Source organism: Aspergillus aculeatus (genome assembly GCF_001890905.1).
Source record: "Aspergillus aculeatus ATCC 16872 unplaced genomic scaffold ASPACscaffold_24, whole genome shotgun sequence".
Taxonomy (NCBI): domain Eukaryota; kingdom Fungi; phylum Ascomycota; class Eurotiomycetes; order Eurotiales; family Aspergillaceae; genus Aspergillus; species Aspergillus aculeatus.
Window position 1 is genome coordinate 58,763 of NW_017962999.1, and position 24,699 is coordinate 83,461.

General features: G+C 45.6%; 8 protein-coding genes across 8 annotated transcripts; 4 read left to right on the forward strand and 4 right to left on the reverse strand.

Moving 5' to 3' along the window:
* Positions 1-2,515: 2,515 nt before the first annotated feature.
* On the forward strand, positions 2,516-3,439 carry ASPACDRAFT_64927 (uncharacterized protein; the record flags this gene model as incomplete). Its single annotated transcript, XM_020204054.1, has 1 exon — positions 2,516-3,439. The coding sequence occupies one exon, from the start codon at positions 2,516-2,518 to the stop codon at positions 3,437-3,439; it is 924 nt and encodes a 307-aa protein (XP_020051112.1).
* A 288-nt stretch (positions 3,440-3,727) lies between these two features.
* Positions 3,728-4,973, reverse strand: ASPACDRAFT_127929 (uncharacterized protein). The gene has a single exon (XM_020197085.1). The coding sequence runs from the start codon at positions 4,547-4,549 to the stop codon at positions 3,971-3,973; it is 579 nt and encodes a 192-aa protein (XP_020051113.1). The 5' UTR covers positions 4,550-4,973; the 3' UTR covers positions 3,728-3,970.
* A 3,322-nt stretch (positions 4,974-8,295) lies between these two features.
* ASPACDRAFT_48470 (2EXR domain-containing protein) lies at positions 8,296-9,081 on the reverse strand (the record flags this gene model as incomplete). Its single annotated transcript, XM_020202139.1, has 1 exon — positions 8,296-9,081. One exon carries the CDS (start codon positions 9,079-9,081, stop codon positions 8,296-8,298), a length of 786 nt encoding a protein of 261 aa, XP_020051114.1.
* A 920-nt stretch (positions 9,082-10,001) lies between these two features.
* On the reverse strand, positions 10,002-10,575 carry ASPACDRAFT_82410 (YqaE/Pmp3 family membrane protein). Its single transcript, XM_020206088.1, has 3 exons — positions 10,467-10,575; positions 10,258-10,392; positions 10,002-10,196 (listed from the first exon to the last, which is right to left on the reverse strand). The coding sequence occupies exons 1-3, from the start codon at positions 10,478-10,480 to the stop codon at positions 10,175-10,177; spliced, it is 171 nt and encodes a 56-aa protein (XP_020051115.1). The 5' UTR covers positions 10,481-10,575; the 3' UTR covers positions 10,002-10,174.
* A 458-nt stretch (positions 10,576-11,033) lies between these two features.
* Positions 11,034-13,291, forward strand: ASPACDRAFT_1908723 (glycoside hydrolase family 76 protein). The gene is made up of 3 exons (XM_020198866.1): positions 11,034-11,633; positions 11,660-12,408; positions 12,517-13,291. Exons 1-3 carry the CDS (start codon positions 11,525-11,527, stop codon positions 13,093-13,095), a joined length of 1,437 nt encoding a protein of 478 aa, XP_020051116.1. The 5' UTR covers positions 11,034-11,524; the 3' UTR covers positions 13,096-13,291.
* Positions 13,292-13,830: 539 nt separating this feature from the next.
* Positions 13,831-16,125, forward strand: ASPACDRAFT_82411 (copper amine oxidase). Its single transcript, XM_020206089.1, has 4 exons — positions 13,831-14,167; positions 14,234-14,813; positions 14,897-15,808; positions 15,909-16,125. Exons 1-4 carry the CDS (start codon positions 13,856-13,858, stop codon positions 16,112-16,114), a joined length of 2,010 nt encoding a protein of 669 aa, XP_020051117.1. The 5' UTR covers positions 13,831-13,855; the 3' UTR covers positions 16,115-16,125.
* A 486-nt stretch (positions 16,126-16,611) lies between these two features.
* On the forward strand, positions 16,612-17,082 carry ASPACDRAFT_82412 (uncharacterized protein). The gene is made up of 2 exons (XM_020206090.1): positions 16,612-16,716; positions 16,766-17,082. Exons 1-2 carry the CDS (start codon positions 16,686-16,688, stop codon positions 16,897-16,899), a joined length of 165 nt encoding a protein of 54 aa, XP_020051118.1. The 5' UTR covers positions 16,612-16,685; the 3' UTR covers positions 16,900-17,082.
* Positions 17,083-17,086: 4 nt separating this feature from the next.
* ASPACDRAFT_55587 (uncharacterized protein) lies at positions 17,087-18,804 on the reverse strand (the record flags this gene model as incomplete). Its single annotated transcript, XM_020203018.1, has 3 exons — positions 17,087-17,158; positions 17,301-18,668; positions 18,730-18,804. 3 exons carry the CDS (start codon positions 18,802-18,804, stop codon positions 17,087-17,089), a joined length of 1,515 nt encoding a protein of 504 aa, XP_020051119.1.
* Between the last annotated feature and the right edge of the window lie 5,895 nt (positions 18,805-24,699).

Sequence of the window (24,699 nt, forward strand, 5' to 3'; positions counted from 1 at the left end):
CGTAATCGGTAAGCGGGCGGAACGCGCAAGCGAGTGGAACGCCCAACTCGTGATTTCCGCATTCTACTAAAATATAAGGCTTTTAATCAACGAAATCAACCATCAGAACAAGAAGGCAGGATCCTCTTAGCTATTAAGACTTTAAAGAATAATTAAATTCCGTTATTGCGAGAAGCAGCGCGTATTTTTAATATTCTGTAAACTATCTTCTAAAACCGCGTTAAAGAAGTTAAATTATAAAGCGATATACGTGCTAATTTGTGTAAATTAACTCTTCCAGAAGAGACGTTGGAACAGTGGTTTTTTTTTTAAATATATAAGAACTTTCCCCCAGGCCTTTCTATATTTATAAAAAAGCGTTTATACTGATCCGGAAACGAGGAGCCTCGCTGGAGGCATCGGATAAGATTTTAATAGAATAGAAATAGATATATAATTTTATTAAATATTATAATTTTTTAAAAATATGTTTTTTTTGCTGATATGATTATAAAAGAGCCCTCTGCGAAGATCCGAGGCTTATTAAAAAATAGTTTAACTGTATTTAAAATATTATATTAAAAAACAGAATTACAGATAAAGATATTTATAATTTTAATAAAATTGAATTTGCTATAGGCTTGGTAGCTACTGCTAAGATAGTAATAAAATCTAACTATATAAATAAATTATTTTTTATATAGTTTAAAAATTATAAATAGATAATATTAATTAAGTATATTAACATCTCGGACTGGGTCCTGCCTCTGTATATTATTATTAAAAAAAAGATATATATAAAGGTCTGGTATGAAGATAATATATTTTATTTTTAAAAAATTAATATTTTATTAAACAGTTGGACGAGTAATAAGATCGGATTGTATTAATTTAAATACTACTTTATTTTTTTAATTAAAAAACAGTAAGTCGGAAAATATAGCCTTTTGATTTTTAATAAATATAATTTTTATTTAATACTTCGTTTTAATAAAATCTGTAGTTAGAATAGTATTATTTCTATCTGTATGTCTTTATATTTTTTATATTTTTATCAGTTTTTAGATGTTGTCTGCTTCGCGCTGTTAAAAAAGGCATACGGCGGTATGATTAAACAGCTAATTTATTAAAAAATCTACTATATTAATAAAATTAATTTTTTAAATATATTTTTTAAAGTCTGAGAATTTATTTTTAAAAAATTATCTATACAGAACGTCTTTTCAGCTTCCGGCTTGGTATCTTTCCAGCCGGACGAGATGCTCGGAAAGCTAATATATAGTCTATAAAAAATTATTTCTATTAAAAGTTAAACTACTACTTCTTCTATACTAAAAACGCCTAAAAATACGAGATAATTGAAGAAGTATAAAACTACAATTAAAAGATTACTGTATAAATATATAAAAAGTCCTCCGGAGTTAATAAGAACTGTATTATTATATATTATTAAAGGCTGTAAAATCGCGTTGACAGTTTTGTTTAAATAGAAAAATTGCGATTTACAAACTGCAGACGAACGTCAGATTAAGAAGAAAAAATAAAGTAATTGCTAATTAACAGGCCTCGAAGAAGCTATAGTTTATAAAGTTATACAGCTTTTTCGCCGGGCTTGTGAGGAAGATAAAATCTTAAAAATTTAATAGTCTGATTCTGCGGCCGGTGAGGAACAGCCTCGCCGCCGCGCGCCACCTCGCTGTTTTTTATATAATAAAGTTGATTATATACGGACATGGTGTCCAGCGAGAGTAAAATATTAAAAAGAGGCGATTTGAATGGTGTAAAAAGGTTGATATTTGACTTTAAATTTGTATATAAAGCAGAATTACGAGTTGGGCGTTCTACTCGCTTGCGCGTTCCGCCCGCTTACCGATTATGTTAACTAAGCTAACGAGTCAAGGCGTCAGACTAGATGGTAAAATACCTTTCTTCTTTCAACTCGACATTCCCAGCACGCTTTACTGGGCTTGCCACGGTAGACCATGTTACGTAGCGCACGGTACCATTTTGCTAGGCAGGTTAATAAAATAGTTGGAAGACTTCAAGCTGGTCGAGTTTTGGTTCTGCAGAGTACTCAGAATTCAGTAAGGTATTCTACTGTAGGTTTGCCATGCCCACCGCCACTGCTTTGTAATCTTCGCCGCTGCTGAATCCGGACTAGTCTGCAGTGCCGTCGAGCTGGTTACCGAATCAAGGCTAGCCTAGCCGTGCCCCGGCAAAACGGGCGAATGAATGGGTGAGAACAAGCCACTGAACTTGGAAGGCATATCTAGTAGCCCTGAGGTAGTGACCTCCGAGTCCCTCGGAGTGTCTTTAGAGCTCATCGAACACGATCCACATCTTCGAGCTGCCTACCACTTCCGGTAGAACGGGGATGAATCATGTTAGGGGTGCAGCGGCAGTTCAGAACACGGTCTCCCTGAGAACATATATAAAGTGCACCGATTGTCTTCCACTCATGCTCCTTTCGACAGAAGCAAGATCGCGTTCCCACCACCTTCTTTCTCCATATCTTTTCTCTCAACAAACATAAAACATGTCGCAAGTCATCGCATTCGTGAGTGGAGCAACCGGCAAACAAGGCGGTGCCACAGCGCGCGAGCTCGTTACTGCCGGAGTCCAAGTACACGCACTTGCCCGGGACCCGTCCTCCAAGTCAGCCGTGGAGCTCCAGCGCCTCGGCGTGCGACTCTTCCCCGGCGACTATGACAAGCTCTTCGCCCTGAAAGCAGCGATGGAGGGCGCGACGGCCGTCTTCCTGAATGTGTCGCCCACGCTGTCCGACCCCCGATGCGAGGTGGTGCATGCCAAGAACATCCTCGACGCGGCGATCGCATCCGGCACCGTGACCAGCATCGTCTACTCGGGCGTGGCGATGACCGGACAGCACGAATCGTTCCCCAACTGGGGCCCCGAGTACCCGCTGCGGTGGTACTGGGAGAACAAAGCCGGCATCGAGGCCATGGTGCGCGCCTCGGGACTGCAACACTGGACGATCCTGCGGCCCGCCTTCCTCATGCACAACTACCACGCGCCGACGGCGGCGTACATGTTCCCGGAGCTGATCCAGCAACGGGCCTTTCGGACGGCCTACAAGCCCGAGACGGCGATGACGGTGCTGGCAGCCGAGGACGTGGGCAGGTTCGCGGCGGCGGCCCTCACCGACCCGCGAGCCTTCCACACCCACGAGATCGACTTGGGGGTCGAGTCGCTCACGCCGGCGCAGATCGTGCAGGAGCTGTGCAGGGTCAGCGGGGAGGAGGTTGAGCTGGAATTCTACGGTGAGGAGGAAGCGAAAGCCTTGGCCCAGAGGGATCCCAGATTCTACGCCCAACTGTGGACGAATGAGGTGGGCTACCAGGTCGATTACACGGCCCTCGAGAAGTACCCGATTCGCTTGACAAGATTCGCGGATTATCTGGACAAGCATCGCGACGAGGTTCGCGCGATGTTCAAGTGAGCATGTTGTTCTATATGCTTGTTACCTGTGAAGGGTATGATGGCGGATCGGTGGTTGATTTCTTCGGACAGCGCAGCCTTTGCAATTTGACGTGACCGAGCACATCGAGCCGTACGTGTGATTCGGAGCATCTGTTTTGTTGGCATGCCGAGGATCAGAAGAAACTTTTGATGATTGCCTCTTCAGGAAAAATGTGTATATCAACTGAAAACAAATGCTCCAGTTATGTTATTTAGCACAGCTGGCCAACTACGGTGTCGAGTTTTACTCGGGTGACTAGGGTGATTACTCAAGACAAACATGTTTTTGTCAGACCTTAGCATGGACAAAGTGGAAAGCAAACAAGACATTTCTATTCTAGTCTATCATCTCGAAGTCTATAAACAGTTCGTAAAGCAGGTATAGTTCATAAAAGTGCATCATGGCCTGCCCCGCGGGCCTTCAACTTCATCGAGACGCGAGCCCACCGGACAGCATCGCTAGGACGCTCGGTCCGGGCGGGGAAGTTCCCCAAAGAATGATTCTCCGGGCTTAGCCCAAAGTGAGAGTAATGCCCGACGAAGTCGTGCAGCTGTTGGTATCGGTGTCGTCGGGCTGCTGGTAGGAGGCGGAGCAATCCGAGTCGCCGGCGGAGCAGGTGACGGAGCTGCAGCTCGAGTCCGAGGGAGTGGCGGAGAAGCCCGCGGTGACGAAGGCGGAGTCCTTGTCCAGGTTGATGGAGGATAGGTCCCAGTAGAGGGTCTCGCCGTCGCTGGTGTACTCGAACTGCAGGACGCTGCTCTCGTCCTGGGTGGTGGACAGCTTGATCGAGACGCCGCCGTCGGAGGTTTTCTGCCAGTTCTCGGAGTAGCTGCCGCCACCGGACGACAGGGACTGCATGCTGCTGGAGCCGGTGTCGGTGGCGGTGGACCAGAGGTAGACAGTGCTGTTCATGTTGTTGACGATGGAGACACTGCCACCGCCGCTGGTGGAAGAAGAGGAGCTGGCGCTAGCGCTGCTGCTGCTCGAGGTGGCGGTTGCGGAGCTAGTGGTGCTCGACTGCAGCGGCTGGGGAAGCGCGGAGGCCGCGAGAGCAAAGGTGACAGCAAGAGAGATCTTGGTGAACATCATTGTGAAAGATTGATGTGATTCTTCTTGGTTGGATAGAGACCGACTGCGGAAGAATGTGATGTGATGAAGAGAGAAGGTAGTTCTGATCAACAGACAGCAGACAATTCACACGAAAGGAATGCACGAGGATCAACCTCAGTAGCGAAAGTAGAGTGGATTGGTAAAGAACCTTCAAAGGAGAGGATGGTTGTGAGAGAGCAGATAGCAGTGCCACGAAGGGCAGCTTTATACCTATCTCATGGTGGAGCCCGGAAACGAAGGCGGCTGCGTCAGGCGCGATGTGTCAGCTGTCTCCAAAGGCGACATGTAAAACAAAAGTGTTAAACGTGTCAAACTTTGAAGACAGGCACAAAATTCTAAAATTCTAGATCCTGGCACCCACGGTTGCCTGGTTCAGCGGCGAATCATGGCGGGGGTTTTGTGCAAGGTACACCAGGCACATACGTTTGTTCCTGATGCCCTGGAGTCAAAACGCAAAAAAACCCCGCAGGTGGAGCTTGGAACGGGGACCAGTGGGCCACAGACTGGCGTATGCTGCAGTCTGGTTAGTGGTTCTAGACTCTCCATCGGTTCATCCAGACATTACGACAGCATTTGCCACCAACCCCAATGACGTTCTCTGGAACAGAGCCACCGTATCAGCAAGGATTTTCCTGGGGACTCGGGGCACTTGTTCTCTCCGGAGCAGTTTTCTGCCGGGGTAGGTCTAGCGAGCGTGTGAGTCACGTGATGATTCCATCAATTCGATCTTTTACCGCCTTTTTCTTTAGCCGAGGCTCTGCCGCACCGTGGGGAGGAGAACAAACCAAACAAACCAAGCCAAGCGCCACCCGCGCTCCAATGCACCGCCTTCCTAACCACTCTTGCTCTTTCGTAGACATTGCCCGGGATGGTCAGGCCACGCCACCACCACCACCCACTGGGCACCTGGCACAATTTTCGCGGGCAGAATGGGTAGACAACTGGGACCAACCACGGTGTTACTCACGGAGTGTCAGGTGCAGTAGGTGCAAACACTTTCCAAGAACCACAATGGCAGTTCAAGTTACAACTTACCTAGTACTCGTGAACCCCCTCACCTAAGCACTTGCAAGTATGTATAATGGCTTTCTTTGTTTCATATACACGCAAATGTCAAGTACTATTCATTTAATTGCCGCGGCATAAGGCTCGGAATGCGGATATCAAGAAGGTGCTAGGTACTCTTAACAGTTCTATCCCTGCCAAAAGTATCGGGATGCTTAGATCTTGTGCCGAAATATGCTCAAGTTCATGTGCCTTGCAAAGGTCTGCAAGTCGTCACGTTGAACACGTTTTTCAAAAAGACCCGAGGCAACAGAGAGTCCCATGTAACAGTCTGGTATTCCGAGTTCTTGATCCAAGATGGTAGCGAAAGACGACGGGATTTAGATAAAGGCCCGTGCCATGCAGTCATACATGAGTAATTCTCGAGTAGTAGCAATCGACCCATCTGTCGGCCGAGACACTCATACGCAGCGATTCAACTGCGTGGGACCAGAGCCCCATGTGTACTTATGCGGGTCTTTAGTTGCAGCCCAAGAACGCCTGTCATTTACCCAGTAAGTTCTTCGATCCGGTGAAGGGGTTTGTCAAAGGCCTGTATTCGCGGTGACTCCCAGGAAGGTATACGAAGAGGACGATCGGGACACATCCGGTGGCAGTCTCCCTGCTTCCAGCAGGCCACCCTCCCTTGGTGACCCCCTCCGCGGCACGGGCGTGGATACCCTCCCCGCCGATCATCCCGGCCTCCGCAGACATCAACCCCACCAGGTACGACACGGTCGCATTCGGGTTTTATCGCACCTTCTGCCAGCTCTGAGACCAAGACATCATCCCACAAAGGGTCCGCTTCCAGGTCTCGCTGCTCCTGCCCTTGAACTGCGGGATTGGCCATAGCTCGATCAGAGTTCCACACGCAGCCGGACCCCCTCCACGAGCAGTGCACATGGTCGAGGCCATACAGTCCATTGTAATGAGTACAACAACTCCCCGCCGCCGATCTCCCGCTGCGGTGGGATTCCTGCTTCGAGACCACCGCCATGGAATGCGAGCGGAGCCGCCTGCCGGATCCCTTCTTCTGCGCCCACTTCTCCCCAGTCATGGAGGGCATCCTGGAGCGGACGCAGCGTCTCTGCGCCTTAATCCCTGCGGAAGTTCCCCTGGATCTATCTCCGCTACGCGGACTGTCATCACGTGCACTTTGTCGAGCTGGAGGACCTCGGGCTCATGGTGGAGTTGGTGAACCAAGTGGTGCAGCAAGGATTCACCCGCGCGCCGTCGACTGGGCGTGATGCGGAAATCCGGGATGAGTTCACGTATTTGGGTCGCTGAACGAGTTGGAGGCGGGCAAGGATACAAGGCTCTATCTTGGGGGTGGTGCATGTCAATAGCAAGGAGGCGACGCGCAGAAGGATCAATGCGGTCCAATCCTTTATGATAGACTTGTAGGGTAGCAAGTGGGTGTAGTTTGGGAAGAACTCTCAGAGATGAGGTAGAGAGTATTCTGCATATTTCAAAGGATGTTGCGTGCTAGTGTGAGGGTGAGATGTATCATATCTAGCGATGCGATCCGGAGGCTCTGATTCCGCCATGCTGAAGGTGGCTCTTTTCAGGCTTTGGAATGGTTTGAGTGGGATACATTGAGCCTGGTTGGAGAATGCTAGGGTTTGCCTCGTTTGTGTTGTTGGAAGATCAGAAGAGAAAGAAAAGAGACAGCTTGGAATCAATATGATCACTGCATTTCAGAAAGAGGCCATGTTGTGCTTCAAGTCTCCGCCTCGGACCGTAAGCCAAAAGCCAAGAGAAGACAGGCTGCCTTGACGTGTCGCCGGGCAACCGTCGCGCCGACCCCTAAACAAATCGGCGGGGACTCTACCCACTCACGCTGGTGCTCTACGATGCTCGCTAGTGCTCTACGATGCTCGCTAGTCTCGCTATCCTCTTATACCAGCACGAAATATGACTTTCAAAACGTATAGCGCCGCGCCCCAGCTCCTCGAACGACGCAAATTCCTGGTCGATTTGGAGTTCAAAATCGAGGCCCTCCAGGCTCACAAAGTTGACATGCCGCAGCTGAAGGAGCTGAAGGTTGAGATTCAACAAATGTCGCACCATGGAGATAATGCCCGCAAGCCTTTTTCCTTCATGCCGATCTTTATAGTACCCGCGACCAAACCGCGACGGCGTTGAAGGATCTTGGAGGGTTGTCCCTTGGTAGTCCCATTGGGGATACCACCTAAGCTGGCGGTGGTCTCGGTTCGTTTACAACGTTAATGGCTGGCAGGGTAGTAGTGGTTTCCAGAGTTCTGGCTTTCATGCAGGTTTAGATTCAATTATGGGCACAGGGGAGTTTACTTACGTGCGAGATACCCCCTCTTCTTCAACATATCAGTCTTCTCTGTTCTTCGCCTCCCGCTTGCCGTCGCGCCCAAGTCGGCTCAAAATTAGGCGTCAAACAGGCAGTCCCATACAGATCGACCCTTGTAGTCGCGAAATCAGTAGTCCTTACCTCCCACCCCAAACTTCAATAGCCCGCGTCAGACATAATATCGCATGAGTTTTCGGGGCGAGAAAGGACGTGGGGAATCATGGGTAATTGCTGTCGACTCGTACCCTACTCTGTTAAACTCAATCATTAGCACCTGGTGGCCATCAGTTGCCAAAGCAGGCCCTACGACCCGTAGCAATTCTGGGATGTTTGATCCTGATGCATGGAAGAGGAATGTTTACCTTGCGACCTCCGACAACCCCTTCCCCCGCTTGACGACCGAGACAGGTCGAATCTCAAACCGCTGGACCCCCGCAGCGACTAATGACCCGGTAAGCTTCCTGGCCGCCTCCTGCACCCGGCCATAGAGGATCTCCCCACAAAGCCACTCGCACTCCCCCTCCTCACTCCACTCAAATCCCCCGCCTTCCGCCCTATACGTGAGGAACCTCCCCTGCGGCAGAATCTCCCACCCATCCTCCGCAGATTTCAGACTAGGCGGATTGAGAATGATATAAACTCGCTCCAGCCGCGGGAAGCACCACCAGACTTTCTCCAGCGCGCGGGGCTCCAAGTGAAGCGACATGCTGGATATGGCGATGCGGGGGTGGCCCTCCCCGTCACGGATAGGCATCCGCTTTCTGGGCAGCTGCTCCACCCGTCGGTCGAGCGGGTCGATGCAAAAGCTGTCGAGTTGCGTTGCGTGAAGATAGAGAGTGTCACGGTTCGGGTCGAAGTGGTGGGTGACGACGGGCGACCCGGTCCCGATGTCTGGGCGGAAGTGAATCTTGAGGCCGAGTTTGCGGGCCCACGAGCGCGCCGTGCCATTTGCCTCCTTGTTGACCAGCAGATGGGGTAGTCGTGCGCTCACTGGGTCCATGCGCGCGAAAAGGTAATCGTCATGGCCAAACTCACCTTCGTTGTACGGAAATAGCACTCCTGGCCGGACTTGGTCGGGGAGGGTGAGGCGCCAGATGTAGTGGCGGAGCTCTGGAGGGAGTTTGAGAAATTGAGCGAATGTCATGATTTCTGCTGGCGGGCGGGAGATGTTCTTGAAGATGTTGGTCGATATGCGATATTCATACAGTAGGTGCTTAGCTGGTGAGACAGGTTTCCGATCCAGCCGGAGTTTTGAGGGGTCGCTCGGCGGAATTTATATTAATTTCTCGAGAATAGTAAGCAGGCCTATCTGATTCAGGAATAGCCTGTCTGAGTGACTCTTTGGAGCAAGGCACTTTCTCTCTAAGCCTGACTTCAGTCGACTTTTGAAACAGCTAGGCTGCGATGGTTTGTACATAGATTGTAAAGTAAGAGGCCTCGTACTTCTCGGATTAGGAGCCCTACCGCCACGCCTCGGCCACCGCAAGCTAGCCTTCGTCACTGTGGTTCACAATTCAGAGCTTAGCTAGTAGTCTTGAGCCCTTCTGCACATTCTATCCCAATTAATGCATGCAGAAAAGCCCAGTGCTAAAAGATGACGCATGAGAAGGCTCTTTATGCAGGCTGACTAAGCTATGCACATGGCCGCCCACAAGTCCGATCGAGGACGAGCCATATCTAGGAATTTCGGTTAGAAAGGACTTTTAGGGGTCTGTGATTTCTTACGTCTCACGCAAGTAGCCATACTGGTGTATACAGGCAGCGGACTCAATTGCGACGAGAGCTGGCGATGACGTGGCTGAAGTACAGGAGAAACCTCAGTTGGACCAGCAATATAGAGTGGAACCTGCCTCAAATCTAGCGCGGTCTGGTGACAGTCTCGACACCGAACTCGCCATGACAAGCCGCTATCTCTGCAGTATCACCAAGACCCTCCAGAAGTCTCGGCCAACTTCCGCCGCCCATGTCGAGATTCTTGCGAAATCCCGCCGCCCAACCACCGCCTTGGCCCGCACACCGAAAACTGCTGCCTAGGAGCCAAGCAAAGAAGAGGTAAAATCGTATCGCACATTCAAAGTCTCATAATCATTACTGCTCAGTATTATACAAAATATCACACATCCGCGACCCTCAATCATTACGGTTAAGATGGTATACGCCGAAGTTGCGCCCGTGTCCCCAAAAATTGTACGAATGTCCCGACCGACGCATGAAGAATGAATCAATAGCGCGATGATCTATTTGTTAGCCAGAATGTAGCTGCGAGGTGTGTTAGCTGGGAAATTGTTCTTTAGCGAAAAAGGAAAAAGTGTGAACATACTAGGCGTGGATGACACCAGGCAGCCAACCCAGGATGCAGAGACAGATGTTGATGAGCAGATCGCAGCTGCAGCCTGTGCGCATGAAGACACCGACGAAGGGGAGGAAGAAAGCGATGATGATTTCGCAGCAACCGCTGTATGAAGGGTGTTAGCTTGACGATCTTTGTCTCAGTGGGGATGCGTCGGGGAGGGCGGCGCGGAGACATACACTGTGTTGGCCATTGTGAGCGGTTAGAGATTATGTTGATGGATTGAGTGGTTTAGTTTAGCTAGGGTATAGTATTAAAGACCAGGTCTCTTTGTTGAAGGTGTAAAGGTTGGAATTTTAGGAAGAGTGGAGGAGGGAGTGGTGTGGTTCAAGAGTTTAAAAGGACTTTGAGGGGAGAGAGATTCGATGACATCAGGCGCGGGTGCATCATAGGGCTGAAAATGGAGCGAGTTTCCGCAACTCCCTCCAACAAATCAACGCTTACCACCGACAAAATGCTGCCATGGCCAAGGGGGGATTCCTGATAGCCCAGATGATTATGACACAACCAATGACGATCTTGCTTGGGAGTCTCGTGGGAAAATCTGTCTTTTGCATAGGGCTGCACTCCAATTCGCAGTCAAGAGTGCCAAGGCAACGGCCCGGGCTGGATCTGGTGGCTGAAATGATGTAATCTTCCCAACTGCGATGCGGTGCCTGGCCCGAGGCCATTTCCACCATTCTTACATTTGGCTCAGGCGATCAACGGAGTCTATCCAGAAATAAAGTACACGGAGGACAGATGATGTTGACTACACCTGTTTGTGATCATCTAATTTAGGACATTAGGCACTCTGTTTGACCCTCAGTTCTTGCGTGTTGTTTGTTCAACTCACAAGCAGTGGAAGCCATCAGTTGATTGTTCGCAAAGAACACAGCACGCCAACATTATGCCATTTTTGGACCTGATTTCATGGCCTTCAGGCGCCGATGTTGCTGCCTCAGAGTTTGGTTTCTAACACAGAGCTGGCTGTGCTGCGCCTTTGTGAAGGTTGATAGGCGGTGAATTACTCAGAATGTCTGGACAGACTAGTAACACACCCAAAAGACAGGGGAAGAAGTGAATGTGTGATGATGGACGTGTGAGGGTGACGCGCCTACTTTTGACAGAAACCTTTCCTCTACTTCACACCGGATGGAACTTGTCGTTTCCTCTTTCCCACCACCATGACAGAGTGTGTTCATCAACAGGTTCAACTGGTGTCTTCGAGAAGAACGGATTAAACATATAGCTCAAGATGCAAGGCACACATATACTCAACCTCGCGTGGGTTCTCATCCTCAGCCTGGTGTTGACGTGCCCCTGCTTCAAAGCGAGCGCGGTCGACCTCAACATCGACGATCCTGGTGGGTAATCAGAAAGCTTCGCCAAGACGACTCATTTGTTGCCACGCGACTGACTCCGCAAACCATCCCAGCAAATATCAAACACGTCGCGCGCCAGCTCGCCTGGGATCTCGTGAGCTTTTACAGCGGCAACCACACCGGCGACGTCCCTGGTAACCTCCCTGATCCGTACTACTGGTGGGAAGCGGGCGCGTTCTTCGGCACGCTGGTCAACTACTGGACCTACACCGGCGACGACACCTACAATGCAATCACCACGCAAGCCATCCTGCACCAGGCTGGAGAGAAACGCGACTTCATGCCCAGCAACCAGACCCGCACCGAGGGGAACGACGACCAGGCCTTCTGGGCGTTCACAGCGCTGCAGGCTGCAGAAAACAACTACCCGAATCCCCCGGGCGATCAACCTTCGTGGCTGGCCCTGGCGCAGGCAGTCTTTAACCAGCAGGCCGCGCGCTGGGACCTCACCAAATGCGGCGGAGGCTTGAAGTGGCAGATCTACGCCTTCAACAGTGGCTATACCTACCGCAACGCGATCTCAAACGGATGCTTCTTCAACATCGCCGCCCGACTGGCAAGGTACACCGGAAACAGCACCTATGCGGACTGGGCCAACAAGGCATGGGACTGGTCCTCGAGAGTTGGACTGATCGGGCCCCACTTCGAGGTCTACGACGGCACTAGCGAAGGAAACAACTGTTCGGATCTCAATCATGTGGAGTGGACGTACAATAACGGAGTCTTCCTGCTTGGGGCGGCGCATATGTGGAACTACGTACGTTGTGATTTGTCCTCTCCCGCTAATTCTTTTATTTCTCTGTCCTCGGCTGTTCGCAGATGCCAAGAACCAGATGACTCTTACTAACTACTCCTCATCTTGCAGACTAACGGCGATGAGACCTGGCGACACCGAATCATGGGGCTGCTGGAGGCCCAGGATATCTTCCTCTCCGAAAACGAGACAGCGAAGAACGTGTTCTACGAGTCCGCGTGCGAGAACTGGGACACCTGCCAGGTGGATCAATTCTCCTTCAAGGCGTATCTGTTCCGGTGGATGGCCGACACTGTCAAAATGGCGCCCTTCACGCACGATCTCATCCTGGGCCGTCTCCGACCGACCGCGCGGGCGGCGGCCGCCCAATGTGTGGGAGGCGCGACCGGGACGTACTGTGGAATGAAGTGGACAACGGGGGTCTACGATGGGACCAAAGGGGTGGGACAGCAGATGTCGGCGCTGGAAGCGATCCAGACCCTGCTCGTCGAGTCGGTGGCGGGGCCCCTTACCCACAAGACGGGGGGCTCCAGCAAGGGGGATGGGGCGGCGGGCACCACAACCTCGGATAAGGCCAGGGACCCCAGTGCGCTTAGACCCATCACTGCCGCTGACCGGGTGGGCGCTGCGGTCTTGACCGGGGTCGTGATCGCTTTGGTGCTGGGCACCACGTTCCTCATGAGGCCTTGATGGTAATCTATTGTGTCTCTTAGAGTTTATTTGTCTCACCAGGAACTTGAGGAATACGTGAGTGATCACTGTGTTGAGAGACTTCGCTTGCGCGGTTCTCCATTAGTTGTGTTTCTGCCTACACCTTTATCTGTCAATCTTGAGAGTTTGTTCCATCACATGAAGATTGCTATTTCGCTTAAGCACACTATGGGAAGATGCTGAACAAAATTCAGTCCAGATATGGTTGTAAACAGACCAAAATTACCCAAATAGGCTGTTATCGTGAGAAATCCCCGGATTGTTGGTAGAAATTGCATAACTAGGAGTGACAGGTGGGGCAACTTGGACTCTAACATCCAACCACCATGCAACCAGTTCGAACAGAAGGCCTTCTGGATTTCATCTTCAATGCCAAGTCCACAGCATTTGACACTACTTCTTACCGACTGTTGGAACTCGCCCATCACCGCCAATCTTATCGGGCGAGTCTGGAGACTGACATAAGCAGAGATCGATCCCTTATCTCACACTAGTCCTGATGTGGCCAAAGATACGCCGAGTCGGTCCAACTATCCAATCAGAAGATAGCCTTGGAAGGGAGGCAAATGCCGGGATCGGGATTGCTGATAATCTGCAGTGTCTGGAAACTCTCTGTGAAACAAAGAGGCGGGGAGAGATACGGTCTATCCTACTACTTAAATCCTCCGTCTCGCTGCTTCCGTCTCCCCCAATTTAGACGCGAAGGAGAAGGTTCTTCTCTTGCAATCCCGCAGACACAATGGCAGCCTCCGGCCCACACCCCTTTGACCCTATCAACCCGGCGGAAATCGTCCTTGCCACCAAGTTGGTAGAGGCTGCTTTCCCCGGCGTCAAGCTCCGGTACAAGAAGATTGATATCCAGGAGCCAATCAAGAGCGAGGTCGTTCCATATATCGAGGCAGAGCGTCTGGGAAAGCCATTGCCTCCCAAGCCGACGCGGTTGCTACAGGTCCTCTTCCACCGCTTGGACACCGGTGCTTTTCTGAAAGCCCTGTTGAACGCGGGCACCCGCTCTATCGTCTTTGCCAAGGAATTGCCGAAGGATGTCCAGGTATGTTGCCGGTATTAAACATCCCCTGCCGCCTGTTCTCACTGCTGACTGACCTCCTCGCCCCAGGCCCCTGTGGACGCCGACGAGTTGGAGGAGATCGAGCGATTGTGCTTGAATCACCCCGCGGTACAGGCGGAGGTGGCCAAGTTGCAGCTTCCCGCTGGCGTGACGGTCTGCAACGATCCCTGGATCTATGGGAGGGACGATCCTCAAGAAACCCGCCGGTTGTTCCAGTGTTACATGTACATAGTGGCCACGAACCACCCGCAGAACAACCACTATTCCACTCCTTGCAAGTTCTCTCCCGTGTTCGATGGCATTACCCACGAGCTGGTCCGGATTGATTTCCTGCCTGGCGGCGTCGATGCAACAACGACCGAGACGCAACCGTGGAAGCCCGTGCAAACCATCCAGTATGCGCACGAGCTGCTGGACGAGCCCTTGCGGACGGATCTGAAGCCATACATTGTGCAGCAGCCCGAGGGGCCATCTTTTACCGTCCAGGGGAATGTGGTGTCGTGGCAGAAGTGGCGATTCCGCGTGGGGTTTAACAGCCGCGAGGGCTTGGTCGTGTACAACACCACCTATGATGGACGCAACTTGTTTTACCGACTGTCCGTGTCGGAGATGACCGTCCCTTACGGAGGTAAGCCTTGATTTTAGCTGTGTCCTGCGGCTGTCGCCATTCCCCCCCAGGATGCCCAAGACGAGCACTAACTCGCACCCCAGACCCGCGCGCCCCCTACCACCGCAAACAAGCCTTCGACGTGGGCGACGTCGGCTTCGGCATTACGGCGAACCAACTCTCCCTGGGCTGCGACTGCCTCGGCCACATCAAGTACTTCGACGGCTACCGGGCCGACTCAAAAGGCCAGCCGCTGCTCCTGAAGAACGTGATCTGCCTGCACGAGCAGGACAACGGGCTGCAGCACAAACACACCAACTACCGGACGAACGCAGCAACCGTGGTGCGCAACCGCCAGCTGGTGATCCAGATGATCTGCACGGTGGCCAACTACGAGTACATCTTCGCGTTCATCTTCGACCAGGCGGCGAACATCGAGCTGGAGGTGCGGGCGACGGGGATCCTGTCGACGGTGCCGTTCGACAACGCGATGCCCGGCACGACGGTGCCGTGGGGCACCAACGTGGGGCCCGGGGTGATGGCGCCCTTCCACCAGCACCTGTTCTCCTTCCGCATCGACCCGGCGCTCGACGGCTTCACCAACACGGTCTACTACGAGGACAGCGTGCCGCTCCCGGAGGACGCGAACAACCCGTGGCTCGTCGGGTACACGACCGAGCAGACGGTGCTGCAGCGCAGCGGCACGGCGGAGACGGACGTCGCGCGCCACCGGGTGTTCAAGATCCGGAACGACGCGTGCGTCAACCCGATCACCTACAAGCCCGTCGCCTACAAGCTGCAGACCTCGCCGAGCCAGATGCTCCTGGCCAGCCCCAAGTCGTACGGGGTCAAGCGCGCCCGCTTCGGCACCAAGCCCATCTGGGTGACGCGGTATCGCGACGACGAGCTGTACGCGGCCGGCGAGTTCACGAACCAGAGCGCCGACTCCCAGGGCGTGGACAAGTGGGTGCAGCGGAACGAGGTGGTGGAGAATGAGGATCTGGTGCTGTGGCATAGTGAGTAGTAACCCTGGCACTTGCGGCCTTTCCCCCATTCCCCCGCGCAAACAACCTCCACTCTGGCTGCAACAAGGATGAAAACTAATCGACGGAACAGCCTTCGGCCTCACGCATAACCCCCGCATCGAAGATTTCCCCGTCATGCCGATGGAGCGCGTCAGCGTCATGCTGCGCCCGGACGGCTTCTTCACCAAGAACCCCGCGCTGGACGTGCCGGCCTCGAACCAGACGTTCAACCAGTCGACGCTGCACCCGGAGCCCGTGGCGTGCTGTGCGCCCGCCGAGCGGCAGGGGAAGTTGTAGATTGTTTCCTCCGATAGATAGATAGATAGATTCACTCCTGTATGGTCTCACGATTAATGACACTGCTTGGTCCTGCTCTCAAATATGTACCTCAGCGCCGCAACTGGCAAATTCACTGGAAATGCAGTCATCTATAGTCTAGAAACCGATGGAAACCTCGCCAGACAGGATATACTGTAGCCACCGACCATGTGGCGATGGCAGCACCACCGCTCCCGACAACAATCACACCAGTAAAAATGGCAACCATCATACTGTCCCAGTGAGCACTCGTGCCTTCTTTGATAATTTCAATACACCCTCTCAAAGATAAGACCCAACCTCCCCCAAAATCTGGTTCAACGTACATCCCGAACCCCTCCGACCCACCGACCTCGCCGACCACGATAACCCAGAACTAAACCCCGGAAGAATCGCCGACCATCCCCAACATGACTAAGCAGCGCCATACGCGATAGTTAAAATCCCCCACTTTTCTGCTGGTTCATCCACCAACACCACCAAACCAGCCTCCAAAACCTATCCCTTTTCAAAATCAAAAGATAAAGATCCTACATCTACTACCGTCATCATGTGTATGAAGGCCACTTGCTCTACTTGCCGTATGTCCCCGGAGTGTCTAGTATGAGGGAGATAAACTGACAAAGACAGAAAAAACCTCCTGGTGGGGCTGCGGCGCGCACATCCCCTCGGTCATGGACGCCATCCCCGAGAGTGAGCGGTGCACTTGCACGCCCAAGGTCGAGCGGGAGGGCAAGTCCTACCCGCCCAAGGCGGCGCGGTGACTCCCTGGGTGTGTTGTTGTCTAGTTAGGGAAAGAGGGTGATGGGATGGTGGCGTTGGGGTGTTCAGGGGAGTTGGGCGATGTGTGAGGAATTCTGATGAAGGTGACGATATACATGTACCGTACGCATGTTTTGAATGATGTGGAGATAAAAGAATCTCTCATTAGAAATAAAGCACCGTACAACATCAAATAGACAGTTCATCATTCATCCAAGACAACGCATTCTGCGCGATACCCAGTCTCAGCCCATCCACCACCTCAAACCCGACAAACGATACACATCAATCAAAGAACAACCACATCTTGAAAGCTCCCCAACTCACTCATATACACCTTCTCCACTCCCCTATCTCCAGACCGCCTTAGTACCTCCCTCCCATCGCCCACAAACCCCTCTACCATCGAACTGGTACCTCGCCGCTCCGGAATCCCCTCCAGATCCCCGGCATACCTCGCCACCACAAACGCCGCCGCCCGCGCATTCATCAGAAAAGCTTCCTGATCCAAATTCGCCACCGTATCCCCAGCCCCATGATAATTAGGATCATACGCCACCCCGACCCGCCCCCGAAACAGCTCCGCGTCCCGCTGCGTCTTGATCCCGTCGGCCCCGGTGAACAGCCCTCCTGCAGGGATGCCTTTCCGGATGAATGCCCGATAATCCGAGCGCCCGTTGAATGGCGTCGCGCGGTAGGACACATTCCGCCGCTCGAAGTATTCCTGTAACGTGTGCTGGATGTGTTCCGACCCCGGCGGGCCGGAGACATTGTACCGGGAGCCATCACCGTCGTAGATCATGTACGCGTAGTTGGGGGAGGCGATCATATCGAAGTTCAAATACAGGCGGATGTGCGTGAGGTTGGTGGGCGACGAATTATTGATGTAGTAGGTGCTGCCCAGGAGCCCGAATTCCTCGGCTGTGAAGAAGAGGAAGCGTACTGCGTTGCGGATTAAGGGGCGAGATGACGACAAGGCAAGAGCGCGGGCGATGGCTAGACAGCCGATGGTGCCGGAGCCGTTGTCGTTGATGCCGGGGCCGGCGTCCACGGAGTCGGTGTGGCTGCCTACCGTGATCACGTTGCTTGCGTTGCCGGCTTTGGTCTGCGCGATCAGGTTGTAGGTCAGGCGTGGGGCGGATTGGGTGTGGATGTAGAGGGTTAACCGTGGGGATGGAATGGGGGTTGTTGTGTTGGAGGAGGTGGCGTTGGGCGTGATGCTGCGCAGGAGGCGCTGGCCATCGAGGAGGCTGATTCCCACGGTTGGGGCAAAGGGAGTCGTGGTGTTAGGGCTGCCCAAGGAGCCGTGCAGCGGGCCGGCGACGTTGTTGTAGATTATGAGGCCTGCGGCGTTGGCGGCCGCGGCGAGGGTAGATTTGTGGCCGAAGGCACAGCCGCCCCGGCGCGTGAGGAGGATCTTTCCCACTGCTGAAGTGTTGTAGTCTTCAGCGCTGCAGCCGAGTTGGGGGACGAGGGCCAGCTCGGCGGTGACGTTCGTGCTTGGGCTGTGGGTCATGCTATACGCGATGAGAGTCTGGCCCTCAGCTGTAGTCACCGATTGATTGTGTTTCGTCCAGGTATGAATTTGGGGCTGGCGGTGGAGGTCGTAGGCTCCCGTCGCGTTGAGCTCGCGGCAGATGTAGTCCAGCGTGTCATTGTGGGCGGCGCCACCGAAGACTCGATTGCGTTGCGGGTAGGCATAGGCAAAGTCTTGGAGTATCTGCGTGCCTTCGAGGAGACCGGATATAGTGATTTGTGATGCGAATGTTTCCTAGGAAAGACTGTGTGTTAGCCATTCTCAGGATGTGATTCACCAGGAAAGAGGGGCATACAGGAGAGACAGAGGCTCTCTTGGTTGCAAGGGCTGTAGTAAATGGAACATATAACAATAGCCTGAATGTCTTCATAGTAGTAGTAATAAGAATAGAAAGAGTGTCTTAGGAAGTGCGGTGATGTAAGAATAGCGAGTTGGTCAGGAGTTGAACTCAGCTTGAACGTCCTGGGGCTTGGGATGACTTTTATGGTACCCTCTATCGCAGTTGCCAATCAACCCACCGCCACTGCCAATCTGGCTGAAGTGGTGCTTTCCACCTGGTTGCGCAATCCTACCAGAGTGGTACTGTGCAACACTTGGCTAGGGACAAGTCTAACAGACAGCGGCGGGAGTCCCAGCTCAGGCTACACTGCTCGGATAGTATGGTGGGAGCAACCTTCGTCCTGCCAGCAGTTTGGCAGATCATTTGACCTTAGCCCCTTGTACTCGACGAGGTATGACTCTCTAGAATCATGTCCATAGTAAGGATGCACTTCGATCATCTGTGCTAAACGCTCAGTGCTTTTCTCCGACTCTATTTTGGGTGGGAATAAAACTGTCTGACACCAACTTATTTTAAGCAGTTTGTTACCATTCTATATAATTACAAAGTCCTGCTGGGCTTTACTATACAATTATCTTATACCTACTATCGACGGACTGAAATATATTAGATATAGAAAACTTTTGAAAAAAGCTTTTTAACATTTGATATCTTATAATTTCTTAGTATTCTATGGCTTTTTTTATAATTATTATTTATCGGGGTTTCTGGGGCTTTTAATTAAATTTTAAAAAGAAGAACTATTCTATTTATTATTAAATTAATTATTTAAATAACAGCTGTTTCTGCTCGTAGTACTTTTTGATTAGGAAGTTTACAGTATTTAAAAATCCGAAGTAGTTATGTGTTATAAATAACCTACAGAAATATAACAGATTAAAGATGGCTTATCTTTGTATTTCTTATATAAAAGTTTCAATATTAATAACTTTTAATTTCTTAATATTTAATTTTTAGAATCTTATTAGATTATTAGAATAGTAAGAATTAGTCTTAAAATTAATATTTATACTTACTCTATATTTAATTAGTCTATTTTTATGTTATAATTCTAATTTTTTTAGTTATTTATAAAATATAATATATTATTGTAACTATTATATTTAGATAGTAATTTAAAATTAGAAACTTTTTCTATTACTTATAATATCACAGTACAGACCTAAGATACCCAGTCTATTTAAAATATCTAGTCTATCTAGCCTATTCAGACTATTTTATATATTCTAAATATTCTGACGGCTTATTATTCTTTCTAACTGTTTTCTATATAATATATAATTTTTTCAATTTTTTATTTATTTTTAATTTAGTTTATAGCTCTTCGAGCTATATCTGATCTATAAATCTAGAAATAATCTGACTAAATAATTAGTTGAAAAATAGAAAAATTATTATTAAAAAGTTTTTAATTAATTTTATTATTATTACTACTTTAGTTAGTATTTATCAATTTAGTTTATATTTTAATATTATATAATTTTTTTTGAAAAATAATAGTCTGATAAAATATCAGCAATACTGTAATTTTTAATAATACTAAATAGTTTAAAAGAATTTATTTAATATATTAATAAATATTTAGAATAGTAGTATAATTATTATAATAAGTTATATTAGTATATTATAAATATAAAGACTGTTTGTACCGAAGTCTAATATATTATAATAGTATAAAATATCTTATTATTATATTAAAGAGATTAAATTTAAAAAAAACCTAATCTAAACCGCTAGTTTATAAAGATAAATACAGTTCAAGAAATAGTTTTTAAAAAAAAGATTAAGTTTAATGTAAATATACTAAAGCTATTTAGATTATTATTTCTATAATAAATATTTTAATATAGATTTTGAAATTTATTTTTATTATCAAAAATATTACAGCTGCTTTAATCAAAGTAATTATATTCATTAATTTTAAATCTTCTATTTTTATTCTTTTTTTAAATATATATCTGATTTTAAGAAGTTTAAAGATAACTGTATTAGTTTTTATTAATTTCTTTTTTAAATTAAAAAAATAAATATTAATATTGATTATTATATTTTTATTACCGCTCGGAAATTATATATTATCAGCTGTCAAAAGAATTTTATATATTTAGATTTAATTTTATATTAACAAAAACTGTATTCTAAATAATTTTATTAATTTTTTATTATTATTTGAATATTTATTTAGTAATTTAAACTATATCCGTACCGCCCGAAACGAGCTATATTATTTAAAATTAAAAATTTATAATTTTACTGTTTTTTTTCACTAAATTTAAATATCTTATTAGAAAGATTTATATATATTTAAATATTTTATTTTTTATATTAAAAGATAATATCAGTCGGAATCTTATATTACGGGACGGATGGATTATGCTAATCGAAACATGCCTTAGAATAAGAAGAAATAACTAAAAAGCTATTTTATCTGTTGTCAACTATATAGCCAGTTGGTAGCCTCAGGCTCGCTAGTTCGCCACCTCAGGCTCTCCAGTTCGCTGCCTCAGGTTAGCCAGTTCGCGGAGTGGATTTCCGAGTTCCGGTGACCCCTCAATAGGGAAAACGGTCTGAAACAATCTTCTTCTATTCATCCTATTGTTCCTGTTCAATAGAAATTTATTCATTTGTTTACTTTCATGTGTTTTTCATATGATCGCGGAAAGCCTCGGAAAATTAATATGGCTATTCAGCTATAAATAAAAGGTCAATTCCTATTGTTCTTTTAGTTAGTTGAGCAAGCAGTTTCAGTTTTTTTATTCAATCAGTTTAATCAGTTACTTATTCAAGAAATTGATTTTATCTATCTTTTACTTTACTTTTACTTTCACTTTATCCTTTACTTAAATTTTGTATGGAATCCTATATAAAATTTAAATAAAAAGTAAGATTTTATTAAAGTAGAAGTAAAGATATTCAGAATTCTTTTTAATTATAAACCTAATTATATTCTTACTTTGATTATTCATCAATATCTAAGCTTTATTCATTTATTCATTTATTTATTTATTCACTATTTTAATTGTTTTATTCAAATTTTAACCATAAATTAACAAACAGAGAAAAGTATTATTTTAAATAATTAATCTGATTAGTATCTTTAGATTAATCAGATCCGATTATTTGCTATTAATAAGAATATATAAAAGCTGGTGGACCCAGATCTACTAATTAAGTCTATTTATTTTAAAAAGTCTGTTTTATCTTTAATCTACTAAATCAATTAATATACTACTTCTATTTCAGATTTTAGTAAATTTAATTGTTTATTATATCAGAAAATCAAGCAGAACTATTACTACCGGTTTAAAAAATAGAAAACAACCACTTCGGAACTAGTCTTATTAAATTAATTAATTAATTTTATATTAAGCAGGCAAAATTAATATACTATATTTAATAAGAAAAAATCTTATTTGATTTTAAAAGTCCTAAAAGCTAGGATTGCCCCTACTAATCAGTTTTAAATAAGAAAAATTATTAATAAATATACCAAGCTCCGGTTAGAAATAAAGGATTTTATTAAAAATTATATAAATCAGTAGAAATTAGTCTATTTAGAAGCGGTAGAATTAAAGCTAAGTAAGATATCTAATCTAATTTAAATAATATATAACTTTTTTAAATTAATTTAAAAAATAATAGGAAATTTTATAGTAAAATAGCAGACCAGATTAATTAACTATAAAATAAAAAAGAAAGAACTTTCTAAGTTTTTTAAAATCACCCGTCGAATATATAACTAGATTTGTTTAAATTTCTAAATTAAATAATCTATTAAATTAATAGACTGAATCAGTCAGACTACCTTCTAGAGCCAATCTAATAAATCAAAACAAACTTTTTTAAAAAAGAAATAAATTAATAAATAAAAATTATAGAAATAAAAATCGATCTTATTTATATAATTCAGAAAAAAATAATAGATTTTATAATTTTAATAACTGTTTCTATATTAATAAGAATCTCCGAGATTCTTATTAGAAATCCGAAGAGAAAGTCCTAAACCACTTTAAAAAAGCTTTTAAAAATAGTCTAAAATTAAGATATTTATTTAATTAATACAGCTAAGCTTATTAAATATTTTTTTTATTTAATAATAAATCAACTGATCAACCAAAGATTATCTTAATAATTAATAAACAGACTTTTTATTTAGAAAATTTATTAATATACTATTTATTTTAATAGGCTTTTAATACTGCTTTTGATAGCTATATCTGCAATTTATTAAACTTTTTTATTAAATTTACTTCTATTAAAAAAAAGTAAAATAGTAAAGATTAATAATATTTAATTGGTTATATAAAGATATAAAACAGTTATTTTCCGTTCTACTTATTTAAAAAAAAGATTTATATTTTAAATTTAAAAAAATAGTTTATATATTAGGATTTTATATAAATATTCTCTCAGCCTCAATCGCAGCCAGAAAGAAACTATTTCTAAATAGAAAAGATAAATATCTAAAAAAAGCTAATAACACGCTAGTTTATTAAATTAAAAATATTAATAAATTATTTGATATTTAATAGAAACAATTACCTAATTCAACAATAGCTATTATTATTAATAAAAAGCTAATTAAACTGTTTAAACACCTATATATAATCTTTAAAACAGTTAAAGAATAGTATAATAAACTAAAATATCTAAATCAGAAAGCTTTAAATTATTTTAGTAAATTAATTTAAAAAATTAATATTATTAATTCTTCTTTAAAACTAGTCCCAATCGGAAAGTATTCTACTTATAAAGTCAGTCAATCAGAAAGGCAGATTTTAAAACAGAGATTTAATAAAAAAAATTAAGTATTTAAATTAATTTATTAGGACTTAATTTATTTATTAAATAAAATTAATAAAAAGAAATATATCAGCTATTTTTATTATTTCTATTTGAAATTTTATTTAAAGCAAGCCCTAACTTCCAAATTAAATATATCAGAATTAATAATTAATATAATTTAATTAATTATTAATTAATATAAAATAATTTTTAAAAAATTTTATTCTAACTAGAACCGGAACCTCAGCATCTTTCTAATTTAGACTAATATTAAAGATTTAATTATTAATTATTTACCAGTTTACTAATCAGAATAAAATCTATATATAAAAAAATCCGGAGTTCTAATTACTTCTAAAATAAAAAGTTTATTAATTAATTCAGGACTATTCTTATTTATTTAGTCTGAAACAATAAATTTAGCTATTTTTATTTTAAACAGAATATTAAATAAATAATTTAATTAAAAAATATTATATAAAACCGTGTCAACTATATAGCCAGTTGGTAGCCTCAGGCTCGCTAGTTCGCCACCTCAGGCTCTCCAGTTCGCTGCCTCAGGTTAGCCAGTTCGCGGAGTGGATTTCCGAGTTCCGGTGACCCCTCAGTGGGGAAAACGGCCTGGAACAATCTTCTTCTATTCATCCTATTGTTCCTGTTCAATAGGAATTTATTCATTTATTTACTTTCATGTGTTTTTCATATGATCGCGGAAAGCCTCGGAAAATCAATATGGCTATTCAGCTATAAATAAGAGGTCAATTCCTTTTGTTCTTTTAGTTAGTTGAGCAAGCAGTTTCAGTTCAGTTTCAGTTTACTTCATTCAATTTATTCAGTTCAATCAGTTTAATCAGTTACTTATTCAAGAAATTGATTTTATCTATCTTTTACTTTACTTTTACTTTCACTTTACCTCTTACTTAAATTTTGTATGGAATCCCATATAAAGTTTGAGTGAAAAGTAAGGTTTTATTAAAGTGGAAGTGAAGGTATTCAGAATTCTTCTTAGTTATAAGCCCCGGTATGCCCTTGCTTTGATTATTTATCAATACCTGAGCTTTATTTATTTATTCATCTATCATCTATTCACTATTTTGATTCATTAATTCAAATTTTGACCATGAATCAACAAACAGAGAA

Excerpts from the sequence above, each read along its gene's own strand:
- ASPACDRAFT_127929 (XM_020197085.1), bottom strand. The coding sequence starts at position 4,549 with ATGATGTTCACCAAGATCTCTCTTGCTGTCACCTTTGCTCTCGCGGCC.
- ASPACDRAFT_82410 (XM_020206088.1), bottom strand. Across the intron at positions 10,197-10,257 it reads CCTGGTGTCATCCACGCCTA|CTACATTCTGGCTAACAAAT; the intron begins GTATGTTCACAC and ends CACACCTCGCAG.
- ASPACDRAFT_1908723 (XM_020198866.1), top strand. The coding sequence starts at position 11,525 with ATGCAAGGCACACATATACTCAACCTCGCGTGGGTTCTCATCCTCAGC. Across the intron at positions 11,634-11,659 it reads CCTCAACATCGACGATCCTG|ACGACTCATTTGTTGCCACG; the intron begins GTGGGTAATCAG and ends AGCTTCGCCAAG. Across the intron at positions 12,409-12,516 it reads CGGCGCATATGTGGAACTAC|ACTAACGGCGATGAGACCTG; the intron begins GTACGTTGTGAT and ends CTCATCTTGCAG.
- ASPACDRAFT_82411 (XM_020206089.1), top strand. The coding sequence starts at position 13,856 with ATGGCAGCCTCCGGCCCACACCCCTTTGACCCTATCAACCCGGCGGAA. Across the intron at positions 14,168-14,233 it reads AATTGCCGAAGGATGTCCAG|GCCCCTGTGGACGCCGACGA; the intron begins GTATGTTGCCGG and ends TCCTCGCCCCAG. Across the intron at positions 14,814-14,896 it reads GATGACCGTCCCTTACGGAG|ACCCGCGCGCCCCCTACCAC; the intron begins GTAAGCCTTGAT and ends CTCGCACCCCAG.
- ASPACDRAFT_82412 (XM_020206090.1), top strand. The coding sequence starts at position 16,686 with ATGTGTATGAAGGCCACTTGCTCTACTTGCC. Across the intron at positions 16,717-16,765 it reads GGCCACTTGCTCTACTTGCC|AAAAAACCTCCTGGTGGGGC; the intron begins GTATGTCCCCGG and ends TGACAAAGACAG.